The sequence below is a fragment of the Dreissena polymorpha genome, chromosome 13 (genome assembly GCF_020536995.1).
Source record: "Dreissena polymorpha isolate Duluth1 chromosome 13, UMN_Dpol_1.0, whole genome shotgun sequence".
NCBI classification, from domain to species: Eukaryota; Metazoa; Mollusca; class Bivalvia; order Myida; family Dreissenidae; genus Dreissena; species Dreissena polymorpha.
The window spans coordinates 14,086,784-14,103,434 of NC_068367.1; the positions used below are offsets into that span (position 1 = coordinate 14,086,784).

The 16,651-nt window shown below is 33.1% G+C and overlaps 1 protein-coding gene across 50 annotated transcripts; it reads left to right on the plus strand.

Annotated features, from left to right (window-relative positions):
* The first annotated feature begins 12,118 nt into the window (after positions 1 to 12,118).
* Positions 12,119 to 16,119, plus strand: LOC127855832 (uncharacterized). Of its 50 annotated transcripts, none has more exons than XM_052391652.1 (8): positions 12,119 to 12,221; positions 12,384 to 12,545; positions 12,654 to 12,869; positions 12,924 to 13,085; positions 13,410 to 13,571; positions 13,896 to 14,327; positions 14,382 to 14,489; positions 14,651 to 16,119. In XM_052391652.1, the coding sequence occupies exons 1-8, from the start codon at positions 12,122 to 12,124 to the stop codon at positions 14,935 to 14,937; spliced, it is 1,629 nt and encodes a 542-aa protein (XP_052247612.1). In that variant the 5' UTR covers positions 12,119 to 12,121; the 3' UTR covers positions 14,938 to 16,119. The 50 variants fall into 50 exon arrangements, 49 of the variants coding, with proteins under 49 accessions (XP_052247612.1, XP_052247628.1, XP_052247618.1 ...); XM_052391668.1 differs by lacking the exon at positions 13,410 to 13,571 and adding an exon at positions 13,140 to 13,193 and having other exon boundaries at positions 12,924 to 13,031; positions 14,004 to 14,327; XM_052391658.1 differs by having other exon boundaries at positions 12,924 to 13,031; positions 13,518 to 13,571.
* The last annotated feature ends 532 nt before the right edge of the window (positions 16,120 to 16,651 follow it).

The following is a 16,651-nucleotide window of genomic DNA, read 5'->3' on the forward strand; positions in this document are numbered from 1 at the left end:
AAAAATAAAGAAGTTATAGTAAAAGGCAATTTTGGGAGGGTGTGGCCTATGTGGGCGGGGTGCCCCAGGGTTGGTAATGGGGCCATGCATAGTTGAGATTGACCGTATTGTCATAAGAGAGGTTCAGTATCAATTTGAAGTGAATCAGTGTATTAATGAAGAAATTATAGTAAAAGGCAATTTTGGGCGGGTGTGGTCTATGTGGGCGTGGCGCCCCAGGGTTGGCAACGGGGCCATGCATAGTTGAGTTTGACCGTTTTGTCATAAGAGAGGTTCAGTATCAATTTGAAGTGAATCAGTGTAGAAATGAAGAAGTTAATGTAAAATAACCTAATTTTTTTTTATAGTAAATGGATTTTTTTGGTGGGTGTGGCCTATGTGGGCGGGCGCCCCAGGGTTGGGATTGGGGCCATGCATAGTTGAGATTGACCCTAATGTCATAACAAAAGTTCAGTATCAATTTGAAGTGAATCCGTGTAGAAATGAAAAAATTATAGTAAATGGAAATTTTTGGTGGGTGTGGCCTATGTGGGCGGGGCGCCCCAGGGTTGGGAATGGGGCCATGCATGGTTGAGATTGACCGTATTGTCATAGGTGAGGTCCAGTATCAATTTGAAGTGAATCGGTGTAGAAATAAAGAAGTAAATGTAAAATAACCTAAAAAAATGAGTGATAATTTCTGACGCGGCCCCACCCCAACCCCTATAACTTTTGACCCAGGGGTCAGATCAAAATTCCAAACAGTGCAGGGTCGCACATATGCTCATAGCTACCATGTGTGTAAATTTCAAGGTTCTAGTGCTTTTAGTGTAGGAGGAGATAGTGGCCAGGACGGACGGACAGACGGACGGACAGACGGACAGACGGACGGCGGAGATCACCACAATATCCCCACCTTTTTTTCAAAAAGCGTGGGGATAAAAAAAACAAAACAAACAACAACAACATTATATTTGTTTTGCTAACCACAAAGCAGAAATATTATTTTATTTAATAATGTTTAAATACTTTATGTATGATTTGATTACGGCTGTTTTTGTATACAAATGTTTTTTTTAATATATTATCTTGTTACGGAATACGAATTATGCTTATACTAATTTTAATCATTTTATGTATTGATCTATTTCTTAGAAGAGCTATTTCTTATGAGGTTGTATGATGTGCATTGTTATAATTATTTATTAAGATTTGAGTGTAATCATCAGTTATAAAAAACATTTGTATTAGACCCTTTGTGGGATAACCCCCCTTTTACTAATGGTGCTAGCTAATATTTCTAATGTTACACAATAGGAGACTAAGAAAACAAAAATTAAAGATAATTAATTTGACTAGTAAACTCTTTGTCTGCCGGGACAATTGGAACCTGATTCTATTGTCCATAAAGACAATTGGCACCTGATGATTTGTCTTCCCAGACAATTGCCTACCAACCTTTTTTTCCTAATTTTTGCTATTTTTTCATCTGCCCACATACCATAATTTGCAGCCCCGGACAATCACTTAATTCATTCATGCCGTACGTACGCAACCATATGTATTCAATTACAATACATTTTTTATTTTTGCTTTTATATAATTTTCTGTATAAACAAAATTGTACTGCCTTTAAAGGATATGAAATTTAATGGGGGTTTTTCGCCAAGAAATGCATGTGTTTGGTTAGCTTAATTTAATTGCAATAATTACTGATAACGTTTTTGTGAAAAATAGCGCAGTTAAGTGCTGGTTTAAAGAGTCTGCTGCTGACATCTTTAGTTGACTTTCTTTTTCACCTTTGCATGCTGGGAAATTTGTCGTCTGCTGAAATGTTGTCTGCTGAATTTCCAAAATTAGCATCTTTGATTTTTTTTCAAAGAATACTAATAGAATAGCAAATAGTTTGGATCCTGATGAGACGCTACATTCTGTGGCGTCTCATCTGGATCCAAACTGTTTGCAAAGGTCTTCAAAATAAGGTTCTAGCACTGAAAGAGTTAAAATGGTAACTTCAGCATATGACAAACTGACATTATGGTCTTTTTTAAAGAAAATTTAGAATACGGGTATGCTGTTAGAAATTGGAAGGTCATTTTTGTGTACATGAACATTTTCTGGATTCATACATGTGCTTTATTTGTAATGAAAATTGAATGGAATTCATTTCTGATTTTGTCAAACAGAGTTACTGGTATTTCTGCATGGGCTACCTCAGGCTTTAAATTTTAATAGGTTAATGTGTCGTCAGAAAAAAATATTTGGTTCTTAAATGGGTGCATACAAAATAAATTTAAAAACCGAAATAAAAGCTGGCATGCACTTTGCTTGCCCCTATATATTTCTACACAAAAATAATTTGAAAAATTAATCAGGTGCTGATTGTCCAGGTTGAATATTTAATTGGGTGTTGATTTTCCAGACAAATAAACAAGGTGCCAATTTTCCATGAATGCAAAAAGACGCACAAAGCCAATTGTCCTGGTGTCGTTTGTCCTACTGTCCTATCATTTTATGATACTACAGGAATGGTAGCAACAAACATCAGTTTTATGTTTGAACAGACATATGTCCAGCTTATAAATACATTTAATTAATTAAAATTTGAAGCTTAAATTTAAAACAAAATGAATTCAAATGCCTTAAAAATAAACCTTTTCTAGTCACAATTCTTGTTATTATTTTTGGAATTGTATACTTTAATATTGGTATCCGGACAAACGGCATCCAGACATTTTGCTCCCTGCATTTATTCGTCCACCAAGACAATCAGCACCAATTAAAGGCAATTGATAAAGCTTATCAAGTTTAATCCGCTTATAGTTTGGTAAAAGAGATGATTAATAAATCCTGACAACAAACTGTTGTGTTATCAAACTAATTTAAGTCTGGACTGATTTAAAGCGTATCTGCTTATTGGTTTGATAACACCTGTATGGCAAGCAGTTTGACGTATAATCCCAAGAAACTAGGTTTCTCATGAGAACCTAGGTTCTCATAGACACATAGAACTTAGGTTCTCATGAGAAACTAGGTTTTCATGAGAACTTAGGTTTTCATTCTGAGAACTTAAGTTCTCGTTTGATATCCAATGTTTTCAGAAGAACCTAGTTTCTCGACAGCTTTTCGCGTCGTTCTCTTTGATAACCTAGGTTTTCATGAGAGCCCAAGATTTCATTTGGGAACCATAGTTCTCATGAGAACCTAGGTTTTCATTCTGAGAACTTAGGTTCTCATTCTGAGAACCTAGTTCTCATTCTGAGAACCTAGGTTCTCATGAGAAACCTAGTTTCTTGGGATTATGCGTCGAACCGCTTGCCATACACCTGTAAACAATTTTTATATATTGAAGATTATCACATCTAATTAAAGAATTTTCTTATTTTATATTTTTCTCCGAAAACAACAAACTTTGAAAGAAAATAATTGTTCATAAAAGAAAATGATCCATCATCCAAGCTTTAGTGAAGGATGATGGGCATTATTTGAGTAAAGCCGGAGGCTGAGCATGTATACTTAGCATATCGGGATGACGATATCGAGTGATCCGCATTTTAAATAACGCGCTTAAAAACACCACGTGACTCACCTACATACCCGGATATTCAACCAGATTTTACCATTCTTTAAAACTGTTTTGTTGCTTTAAAATCGTACACAAGCACAAAGGGAAGGGAAAAAGGTTGATCAAAATTCAATCAACCGAAAAGCCATATATTAAATTATATTCTCAGAATACATAATATAATTTCATAAAGAAGGGTGGGAGTATACATGCTCAGCCTCCGGCTTTACTCAAATAATGCCCATCATCCTTCACTAAAGCTTGGATGATGGATCATTATTTTCCGTAAAGCCTCCGGCTTTCACATGTATACTTAGCATCTTTAAATCTAGCAACAAAACCGAACACAAACAATAACAACGGTGAGTATCTTTTACTAAAGACTTCCATCATAACTATCATTATCAATCATTTATGGATGTAACACTACAGACATTTTCACAGGAGATTCAACCCTGTTAAAACAAATCAACACAACATTTTGGATATGCAATCTTCATCAACACATTTCATTACTAGTTTAAAATAATAATTATTAACTACCTAACACAGCGTCATTAATTGACACTGATTTATCTACTCCAGTTATAAAAATTCTTATCAAATTTCCAGTCTGGAGTTTTGAAAAATGCCCACGAAGGATCATCCTTTATTATATGCTGCAGAAGTAGCTGCAGATGTAAACACACAAGCCTTAAAAATTATAATGTCTATACCAGAAGTTGTAAGACTTTCCTTAGCCATCTATCCGCAGTACAAGTGGTAACTGTCTCATAGGTTACATAAAACACTAACAAAAAATATACATTTCTAAAGGCTTTCTAAAGGCTTCAGTACATTTTACATAAAACAACACGGTATGCATAACATACAATTTCTCATAATGAAATTTTCTAAAACTAACAGATAATTATTATGCTTATTAGTGATTATGAGATGATTAGGAAACACAAAACACACATTATTATTACTTGTCTTCATATAGCCTAAGTGTGTTAAGTAACACTAAAGTCTAAGCCCTGGGACGCAGGATAATGCTATTAAAGCAGACACCTAAAGTGTCATCATTTTCATAGTCAGTTTATTTAATGGATACAAAGACCATAAAATTTGAGAACAGTACTCACACTCCATGTGAATATATATATCTAGGAAGAACTGGCCAAATATTAAATATTCCTACATAAATTTAGTTATAAAAAATATATTGGAACACCAAATGTAACCATTGTAATAGCATTGCATAATGAGTATTTAACACTAAATAGGATTTCTAATCCTCATGGAGGTCATACACCACTACACCTTCAGTCATTTGAAAGGGACTGTAAAGCCATTGAACCACACCATAAATACCACTTTTTCCAGGTCAAACGATATTGATTCCTTGTCCATGGTATATAGGCTGACAGGGCAATTTCTGCAGTTCTTTGTGAAACTCCCCAACTCGACAATGATTGCAGGATATAGTCACCACGACCATCTTCAATGAATGAATGAGAGGATGCACTATGCTGCTGTGCGGATGAAACAATAGGTCCAGATGTCTCAGTAACCTGACTGGCAAAGAAATTATATTAGACAATACCAATGGATACCATGATTATATTAGACAATACCAATTGATACCGTGATCAACTTTTCCAAACAGGACAAACTAAAAATGACTGTTATACTTCATCAGAAATAATCATATTGCATATTTTGCCAATCAGATTAAATGGTTGAAAATATAAGGCTACATACCACTACAAGACATATAAAATACATCAACACCATAAGACCCTAGTTCTGGGAACCATTAAACAAATGTATCTATGTATTAAGCCTAGACGCAAAAAGGTCTGTATCTGACTAAAACAGGTGTCTTCAACTTCTAGAAAAAATATCAGATTTAATATCCACTATGTGGAGTTTGAAAACTTTTTAGAATAAAAATCTGCTTAAATATTAGTATTTCCTGGAATATGAATTGCTGAAATAAAAAATATTTGTGTATATTAAAACACCAAATCCAAATGCCTTATACCAAGCAATCCATAGGACCTTAATTCATTGCTCCCATATCTGTAATATAAGACACAGAAGTAACATTAACACTTTGTATCTTAATGTGAATATCACAGTGACAAGAAAATGAGGATTGCAAAGAATAAAAGATGGAAATAGCTCCAAATAATTAATAGAATGTTACATACACTATTCTTAACTCCATCTACCATATGCATATTGTTCACTATATCTGCAACATAACAAACCCATCCTTCCATAGAGGCATCAGTTGCTAAGTGAAACAAAATATCCTTTTGCCTTATAGTCTTTCCATTTCCAAATATGTACCTTTATCAAAGTCATTAATATCCCCATGACCTCTAAACTTATCGCGCTCTTAGCTTCTATAATACAAAGGCGCCTCTAGAATAGCAAAAAATGCATTAACTACATGGTATCTGCCTGTGAAGGAAACAATTTCTCGTACTCTCACATGCCTTGTATGCAATACAGTTTCATAATCAGTCACAATCTTCTGTGCTATGCACTCTGTTAAAACACCATAAACCAGACGGTATCAATGACAAAACCAAAATGACTACTAATCACTATTATCTGCGAAGGCTGTAATACAGATATTTAATTATTTATAATTAATCCTAAAAATTTCAATATGTCTAGAATCCGGTTTGAATTTTGTAAACAGGTCTCTTTAATTTGATGCATATTAATTGAAACATCTAGAATATAATATAAACACATGATTTCCATAAATCTAAACCAAGCATGTATTGGCTGTAAATTTATGTTAACAATTTTGGAGCTGGCGCTAAATTAGGCGTCAGGCAAACAAACTTATAGAGTTCCATTCAATCCGAAAATAAATTCTTTGATCATGTTCACTCCAAGGTACTTAAAGTATATGTATCCTGCAGATCTATACTCTAAAATAATCATTCTTCTGAATGAGATCCAAAAACATTTATAACATTTCTTATTTACAGTGCTCATCAACAATTAATTCATTAGATATTTCAAATTAATTACTGGTCTATAATTCTCATTTGCTTTAGGCACTATAAAAATATTAGAAATAAACTGATTGTTTTCATCACTTGACTGTACAATCGCTCCTTTTTTAAGTAAAAGATTTACTTCCTCATTAACAAATAATATTTGATCAAAACTTAATGGAATTTCATTTGAAATAATGTTTAGCCAGGAATAGTCAGAAAAATCCAGGAGTCTAGTAAAAATTTCTCCCATTTTTGCACGTGATACTTAAATTTTCCCTCAGTGCATACCAATAGTTTATTGACTGGTCAGCCATAGTAACAGTAGCATTGGGAATAGTCTACTTATCTAAAGGCACCGCATGATCGAGTTGCCCCTATGTATGAACCCCTTTGAGGGTATGGTGAACCTAATGGCATTAGGAGGTTCAAAACTTCCAATGAAAGTTGCAGGATGAAAAAACTTCTACCCAGAGAGCGTCTTAAGGGTCTTGCATAGAACGCTCGCATTCTCATATCATTCACAAAGCAAAACAATTGTCACAGTTTAGAATTTCTTTGCTAATATTATCACCAAACTGCATTGATGAAACTGGTGTATTAACATTACACAGATTTGAATACTTTTTGTTTACATTTGGTCTTATCATATACCTGCGCCTAAGAGATAGATTATATAGTACATTATGGTCATATAAGAGACTAAATTAATAACCTCAGGACTATTAGCAATCTGTGTCCTTACCATATTGGCCAACTTAATAATAGGCACAATCCCTGTTGCCACGGCGCTAAATTCTAAATCTCCACCATGTCCTGATTTTGTGACCTTGCCCTTTTTCCTAGGACTTTCCAAATTTCATTGTTAATCAAAGGTGCACCCAGATACAAACAATTATCTGGTAATTTATATTTTAAAAAACAATTGAATCAGTGTCACACTGAACAGAACAAACGGTGTTAATCAAATTAGCCAAATATTGGGGAATGGCAACTTCCTTTTCAAGTGCCCTTAAAATTAGGCAAATCCCCAAAAACCTCTGAGGAGGGATCATTGTCAATACCATCAAACACGTCTGCTGAGAACTCAGCCCAGTATTCTTTTTATTATAATTATATTATTTTACTATAAGTGAACATTATTGTCACTATCATAATGGTCCATTTTCAAATGGATGTTTGGTCAATTGTATAAATTATGCCCATAATAGTGGGTAATATCATCATTTTCCGTGACTACGTCATCGGAATTTACCCCAAAAGCAATTTTAAATTGTCAATTTCTTGCTTGGACAATTTAGAAAAAGAAAACACATTGGAATTCATTATTGGATTGATGCACGTGCTCATAGAAGCTGACGACATATTTCTGTCAGTCTTTTAACTTACTTTTTGAATAAATTACACATATATATAAGCAACCTTTTAGCAAACAACTGCCTTGCCTTTCGTTTTATTAATAACTATAAACTATAATGTCCTTCTGAGAACAAATGACAATAAAAAATCATCACATCCAAAATCCGAAATTTCGGACAGTGTTTTCCGATGCACGTGCTCATAGAAGCTGACGACATATTTCTGTCAGTCTTTTAACTTACTTTTTGAATAAATTACACATGTATTATAAGAAACCTTTGAGCAAACAACTGCCTTGCCTTTCGTTTTATTAATTACTACATACTTTAATGTCCTTCTGGGAACAAATGGCAATAAAAAATCATCACATCCGAAATCCGAAATTTCGGACAGTGTTTTCCGCGAGCAAAGCTCGTCAGATATTTTTGCTCTAATTATTGCCAAACAAATTAAATACTAGGACTACGTCCTTAGTAAGGCAGTATTAAACAATAAAAACGATAGATACAATCAATTTCAACAGGAATTTACCTACCTGTCCAGAGAACGAACCACTCGACAGAACGCCAAATCGAAGAATGGTAAAATCTGGTTGAATATCCGGGTATGTAGGTGAGTCACGTGGTGTTTTTAAGCGCGTTATTTAAAATGCGGATCACTCGATATCGTCATCCCGATATGCTAAGTATACATGTGAAAGCCGGAGGCTTTACGGAAAATAATGGATTTATTTCATAAGAAAAAATGGCATTCATTACAACACATAAGGGTGTGCAAAGGTTGTGTTACGACAACTACATTATTTTTTTTATTTTTGTTTGCAGCAAAGTCATATCAAGTCAAATGTCTTCATTTGAGAAAAACAAAAAGGTACTGGGTCGAGGTTGCATGAGAAATAATTCAACAATGGGAAAATGAGTGCAGTTACTTCAAAAGGCAAAAGACCCCACCCTCAACTCAGATTATGGCATCACTACCAGATATCAGGTTGAAAATGCCATTGAGAGCGTTTGTGCACTGTGCTGTTGATAATGCGGTTCTTTTTCTAACAATTCTTTTTTTCAAAATTGTCATTTTCAAGATTGGCATTATATGTAGTGTTAAGGGCATAATAATTCCCTATATTATGCCATCACAATTTTTAGTAATTTCATTAATGAAGCCAGTATAGAATTCATGAGAACATCTCAGGAACATTCTGAAGATCAGTGTGTAACAAGAAACAAGAAAACTATAAAATTAAATTTTGTATGTTAATAATTGCTGTACTTTGTTGCTTATGTCATTTTATTCTAATGTGTATGAACATATATTTATCTTTTCATTATTCATGATCGCTGCACATGTGTTGTGTTCAAATTGGTTGTGTATTTAAGTAAAACAAATAGCATAAGACAACTCTATTTTAACTAGATCTTTAGTTCCTTCCATATTGCATGAAGCTAGATATGCAATCGTCTTGTTGTATAGTTCAAATACAAAATTGACTTCACAATAATGTACCTATAACTTGACTTTATTTCAAAATAAGCACTTGTTTTTTTTAACCATTTATAAAAAAGATGTAGTTGTGAAAATTCAGAAAAAAAGGGATTATAATCATCGGCGTCCGCATGAATTTTCCAAGGGGGGGTCAAGGAGGGATCAGCCCCATTTGCCGCCAGAGGCGTAGAAAATTCCGAGAATAAGGCCAGATATTGGTGAATCATGAAGTATATATGGAAGATTACAAATCAGGATTAACCCTTTCAGTGCTGGAACCGGATTTTGAAGGCTTTTGCAAACAGTTTGGATCCAGATGAGACGCTACAGAATGTGTCGTCTCATCAGGATCCGAACTGTTTGCTATTGTGATAGTGGACTTTGAAAAAAAGTGAAGAAAATGATGATTTAAAAAATTCAGCAGACAACATTTTAGCAGACTACAAATTTCCCAGCATGCAAAGGGTTAAGAATCAACTGTATTGGAATGGATTATACATGTACCTATTTTCTCTCAACTTTGATTCCAGTGACTTTTCATATAGAATTCACTCAAAAAGATATCTCAGGAACGGAGCAACCGTCTATTGGACTGAGATTTTTCGATTAAGAGAAAAGCATCATAAGAGAAGAGTGCCTGGATTAACAGCACTTGATGTAGTGGACACAGAAACTATTGCAGGCACAATCGTATCACAGTGCAAAAAGTACGTTCTTAACGTAAACAAGCTACTCGGCCAAGGATACGATGCTTGACTATTGCTGGAAAAGGAACATGTTGTACAAGTCGGTATTAAATCCCATTATCCTCTGGCCATTTTTGTACATTGTTCGGCTCACCGTATAAATCTTGGTGTTAATGATCTAAGATAATATGGCTAGTTCGGAACACGCCATTGTTAAGCGAAACAAGGTAGACTGCAAAGTATAAACGCATACAAATCTAGGCTTCGAAATACGCCGTCAGTAAGAATATTTAGCACAAAACAAACAGAATTTGAAAGGACGACAGGCTGCACATCAGCTATGGACGGCAACTAGAACGGCGACATTTGTCATTTTGTGATACTTAATAGCCAAATAATTTCGTCCATTTTAGAGCCCATTACGCAAGCACGTTAGACAGCTCAATAAGAGAAAATTATGGACACAATTTATATTCAGTACATGGACTCACTGATCCAGTCTTTAGGAAACCGATTTTCAGAATGTTATATGCCTGCGTTCATGTTATATCAACTGCATCGGAACCACATTAAAAATTTTGATCGATCAGACATTACAGATACAGTCCGAACCATCAACGAATTTTATCAAATCGATAATTTTGAACAAGACACAATGTCATCGTACGTCATGAGCAAGAAGAAATCACTTGAACAGAATAAGTCAGCTTGTGTTGACTTGGTAATAAAAATGGTTATGTTTCCAGCCGTGCGTGAGGCGATGAACATATTACTAGCGCTGAGTCAAGAGTCAAGACATGGCTAAGATACACCATGTCCGATCAGACAGGCTCTCATGATTATTCATGATGAGCGTTCAAAGGGAACGCATGAACACAGACAAGAATATGTTCATACAAAAAACCATCATGATGTTCAGCAGAGACAACTTCGCCTTCACTTCCTATTCAGGAACTGAATAAATGTTAATTGTTTAAATTTTCACCTCCACCTCGCACAAATTAATCATGTTTATTACAATCTATTGAGAGTAAGTAAATTTTGCAATAACCATATCCATGATTGGTTTGAATGTTAAATGGGAGTTGTTGTTCGTGTGAAACTAACAAGGGGTCATTCTGATCAAAATTGTTCAATTCAGGAATCATAATTTACAGTTTAGATTTTTCCAGGGGGGTTAGCTGACCCCATGTGCCCATATATGCGGACGCCCATGATTATAATGCAAAGTAAATAAATATAATTAAGTTAGTTTAAACATTTTTATGAAGGAAGGTAAATAGGATGTCAACTTCAATGTTGTATAGTTGAGTTATCTTTCTTGAATAATTACTTATTGAGTAATTGATATGCATTTTTAAGTTGTCTGTGTTGCAAAACAATATTCAAAATTGTACACAGTTGAATGATTATAGAATGATTAATAGAGAAGGTAGTCTGCAATTAAAAGTAAATTGATATCTTTGCAATTCAAGTAACTTGACCTCTTTTCTTGTTATTTATATTATAAATCATTGATGATAAAATTGATTTGTATTCAGTTGTCAAAGTGTAAAATGGTCATATACAATAATAGTTGAAATTAGATTCTTGATTATACAAAATATCCATGTACTTACAGGGACGTAAAGTTTGTGTATATATCTATGTATTGATTTAATGAATCGAGTACTCTTATCTAGTAAATTTGAGAAGGTATGTATAGTAACAGGTATATGTATGCAAGTCATAAGTATGACTATCAGTTTCATATGTATAGTAACAGGAATATGTATGCAAGTCATTAGTATGACTTATCAGTTTCATATGTATAGTAACAGGTATATGTATGCAAGTCATTAGTATGATTATCTGTTTCATATGTATAGTAACAGGTATATGTATGCAAGTCATTAGTATGACTATCAGTTTCATATGTATAGTAACAGGAATATGTATGCAAGTCATTAGTATGACTTTTCAGTTTCATATGTATAGTAACAGGTATATGTATGCAAGTCATTAGTATGATTATCAGTTTCATATGTATAGTAACAGGTATATGTATGCAAGTCATAAGTATGACTATCAGTTTCATATGTATAGTAACAGGTATATGTATGCAAGTCATTAGTATGACTATCAGTTTCATATGTATGGTAACAGGTATATGTATGCAAGTCATTAGTATGACTATCAGTTTCATATGTATAGTAACAGGTATATGCATGCAAGTATTTAGTATGACTATCAGTTTCATATGTATAGTAACAGGTATATGCATGCAAGTATTTAGTATGACTATCAGTTTTATATGTATGGTAACAGGTATATGTATGCAAGTCATAAGTATGACTATCAGTTTCATATGTATAGTAACAGGTATATGTATGCAAGTCATTAGTATGACTATCAGTTTCATATGTATGGTAACAGGTATATGTATGCAAGTCATAAGTATGACTATCAGTTTCATATGTATAGTAACAGGTATATGTATGCAAGTCACTAGTATGACTATCAGTTTCATATGTATGGTAACAGGTATATGTATGCAAGTCACTAGTATGACTATCAGTTTCATATGTATAGTAACAGGTATATGTATGCAAGTCATTAGTATGACTATCAGTTTCATATGTATGGTAACAGGTATATGTATGCAAGTCATAAGTATGACTATCAGTTTCATATGTATAGTAACAGGTATATGTATGCAAGTCATTAGTATGACTATCAGTTTCATATGTATAGTAACAGGTATATGTATGCAAGTCATTAGTATGACTATCAGTTTCATATGTATGGTAACAGGTATATGTATGCAAGTCACTAGTATGACTATCAGTTTCATATGTATAGTAACAGGTATATGTATGCAAGTCATTAGTATGACTATCAGTTTCATATGTATAGTAACAGGTATATGTATGCAAGTCATTAGTATGACTATCAGTTTTATATGTATGGTAACAGGTATATGTATGCAAGTCATTAGTATGACTATCAGTTTCATATGTATGGTAACAGGTATATGTATGCAAGTCATAAGTATGACTATCAGTTTCATATGTATAGTAACAGGTATATGTATGCAAGTCATAAGTATGACTATCAGTTTCATATGTATAGTAACAGGTATATGCATGCAAGTATTTAGTATGACTATCAGTTTTATATGTATGGTAACAGGTATATGTATGCAAGTCATTAGTATGACTATCAGTTTCATATGTATAGTAACAGGTATATGTATGCAAGTCATTAGTATGACTATCAGTTTCATATGTATAGTAACATGTATATGTATGCAAGTCATAAGTATGACTATCAGTTTCATATGTATAGTAACAGGTATATGTATGCAAGTCATTAGTATGACTATCAGTTTCATATGTATAGTAACAGGTATATGTATGCAAGTCATTAGTATGACTATCAGTTTCATATGTATAGTAACAGGTATATGTATGCAAGTCATAAGTATGACTATCAGTTTCATATGTATAGTAACAGGTATATGCATGCAAGTATTTAGTATGACTATCAGTTTTATATGTATGGTAACAGGTATATGTATGCAAGTCATAAGTATGACTATCAGTTTCATATGTATAGTAACAGGTATATGCATGCAAGTATTTAGTATGATTATCAGTTTCATATGTATAGTAACAGGTATATGTATGCAAGTCATTAGTATGACTATCAGTTTCATATGTATAGTAACAGGTATATATATGCAAGTCATAAGTATGACTATCAGTTTCATATGTATGGTAACAGGTATATGTATGCAAGTCATAAGTATGTCTACCAGTTTCATATGTATAGTAACAGGTATATGTATGCAAGTCATAAGTATGACTATCAGTTTCATATGTATGGTAACAGGTATATGTATGCAAGTCATTAGTATGACTATCAGTTTCATATGTATGGTAACAGGTATATGTATGCAAGTCATTAGTATGACTATCAGTTTCATATGTATGGTAACAGGTATATGTATGCAAGTCATAAGTATGACTATCAGTTTCATATGTATAGTAACAGGTATATGTATGCAAGTCATTAGTATGACTATCAGTTTCATATGTATAGTAACAGGTATATGTATGCAAGTCATTAGTATGACTATCAGTTTCATATGTATAGTAACAGGTATATGTATGCAAGTCATTAGTATGACTATCAGTTTCATATGTATAGTAACAGGTATATGTATGCAAGTCATTAGTATGACTATCAGTTTTATATGTATGGTAACAGGTATATGTATGCAAGTCATAAGTATGACTATCAGTTTCATATGTATAGTAACAGGTATATGTATGCAAGTCATTAGTATGACTATCAGTTTCATATGTATGGTAACAGGTATATGTATGCAAGTCATAAGTATGACTATCAGTTTCATATGTATAGTAACAGGTATATGTATGCAAGTCATTAGTATGACTATCAGTTTCATATGTATATTAACAGGTATATGTATGCAAGTCATTAGTATGATTTTAGTTTCATATGTATAGTAACAGGTATATGTATGCAAGTCATTAGTATGATTATCTGTTTCATATGTATAGTAACAGGTATATGTATGCAAGTCATTAGTATGACTATCAGTTTCATATGTATGGTAACAGGTATATGTATGCAAGTCATTAGTATGACTATCAGTTTCATATGTATGGTAACAGGTATATGTATGCAAGTCATTAGTATGACTATCAGTTTCATATGTATAGTAACAGGTATATGTATGCAAGTCATTAGTATGACTATCAGTTTCATATGTATAGTAACAGGTATATGTATGCAAGTCATTAGTATGACTATCAGTTTCATGATAAAAACCATGGATGAGATAAGTTATTAAAAGAATTGTAATTATGCATCCATTTATATTTCCTTTGTAATTGATATTTTTAAATTTAATTCTAAAAACAATAATGTTGTGGTTATTTGGAATTGAAGTATAAATTTGTTGAATTGTTGTTGGCAATAATTAAACATGTATCACAAATCAGTAACAATTTGCATTGTTATTGACATATTTTAGACTAAATGGTATTGAGAATTCAAAATGTAATAGTCTTTAATATTTAAGTATACTTCTCGAAGTGTACATTATTAATTGATACTTTTTAGAACTGTCTATTTAGTCAGTTGATGGAAATAGGCTATACCCATCAAAGGTGGGGAGAATGTTCAGTAGAGAACTAGAATTTATGGGGTTAAATGTTACCTTAATCTATTGAAAAAGGTGCAGTAAAAATCGAGCATGATAGCATTAGTGAAATCGAAAACGTGTTTTGCCATCCAAAAATTACAATAAGTAAAGTATATATTTGTTTTTTAGGACAATTAAAAGTTTAAATCGATCACCCATGTCATTTTTAGACAGTGGCAAACAGAGATTCTCGTCAGCATTCAAATGAAGAGCGTCATAAACTTGTTTAACTCTTTCAGTGCTGGAACCACATTTTGAAGGCCTCGCAAACAGTTTGGATCCAGATAAGACACAACAGAATGTGGCGTCTCATCAGGATCCAAACTGTTTGCTATTCTGATAGTATTCTTTGAAAAAAAATCTAAAAAAATGCTAATTTTAGAAATTCAGCAGACAACATTTTAGCAGACAACAAATTTCCCAGCATGCAAAGGGTTAACTTATTACTATTGTTAAATCCTGAACAAACAGTAAATCACTGTTATAATTGTTATATCGCTGTTATAACTGTATGCATTTAAGAAAATATTTTCCAAAAGCTTATGTGTCCAAAAATTCTTGTTCAAGTTATTCCAGAAATTTTAAATTAACAAATTGTGTCATTTTATTTAGTTTCTTCTGTTTTCTGGTACTTGCGCTGGTTATTACAATCCTATTGTGTCTAGTCATAACAATGAACACATATTTTTTTATTTCTTTATTATTTTATTGCTGTTTCCTATACATTTAGTCATAATATTACAATTGTATACATGTATCATGTATATAGCAGTGCATGAAGAAAAATATATTAACACACAATCTTTAGTTGTCTAATCTATGAACATTAAATAGCATTTTCAAGTTCATCACCATAACTACACATTTCTAACTTGACATGTAATGTCTTGACGTTTTACAACAAAATCGTGTAATCTTCAATATAGAAACAATTGTTGTCAGCACACATCTGAGCTGAACAACACCAGCTGCAGGAATTCACGTGTTTGTTCATTTTGTTTGTGACAGACGGACAACGCCTATTATATATCACTCTGCCTTTGCCGGGGGATAACAATAATGGGTAATATTCATGTCAATAATTCATGGCATAAAAGCTGCAATTCTGCAAAACTGTGCAGTTTGGATTGATCCTAAAAGTATATACATAATATAACACATAAGTCAGGCTTCTCTCCAGGCAGATTAAGCACGGAAGTCCCGTGGTGCCTAATCTTCAAAACCAATTTTGCCGCATCGCTTGTGTTTAATGTTTTTTTCGGTCTAAACTGCTTAGATTCCAGAAGTCTGTTCTTCCAAGTCAGTCAATGTAGAGGTTTTACAAGGTGTAAGCTCACCATCCTGAGAACTGTTTGTCTTG

Bases quoted from the DNA above. Each gene is read 5' to 3' on its own strand.
- LOC127855832 (XM_052391652.1), top strand. From the start codon at position 12,122: ATGCAAGTCATAAGTATGACTATCAGTTTCATATGTATAGTAACAGGT. The intron at 12,870-12,923 runs GTATATGTATGC...GTATAGTAACAG, and splicing joins TTTCATATGTATGGTAACAG to GTATATGTATGCAAGTCATT. The intron at 14,328-14,381 runs GTATATGTATGC...GTATAGTAACAG, and splicing joins TTTTATATGTATGGTAACAG to GTATATGTATGCAAGTCATT.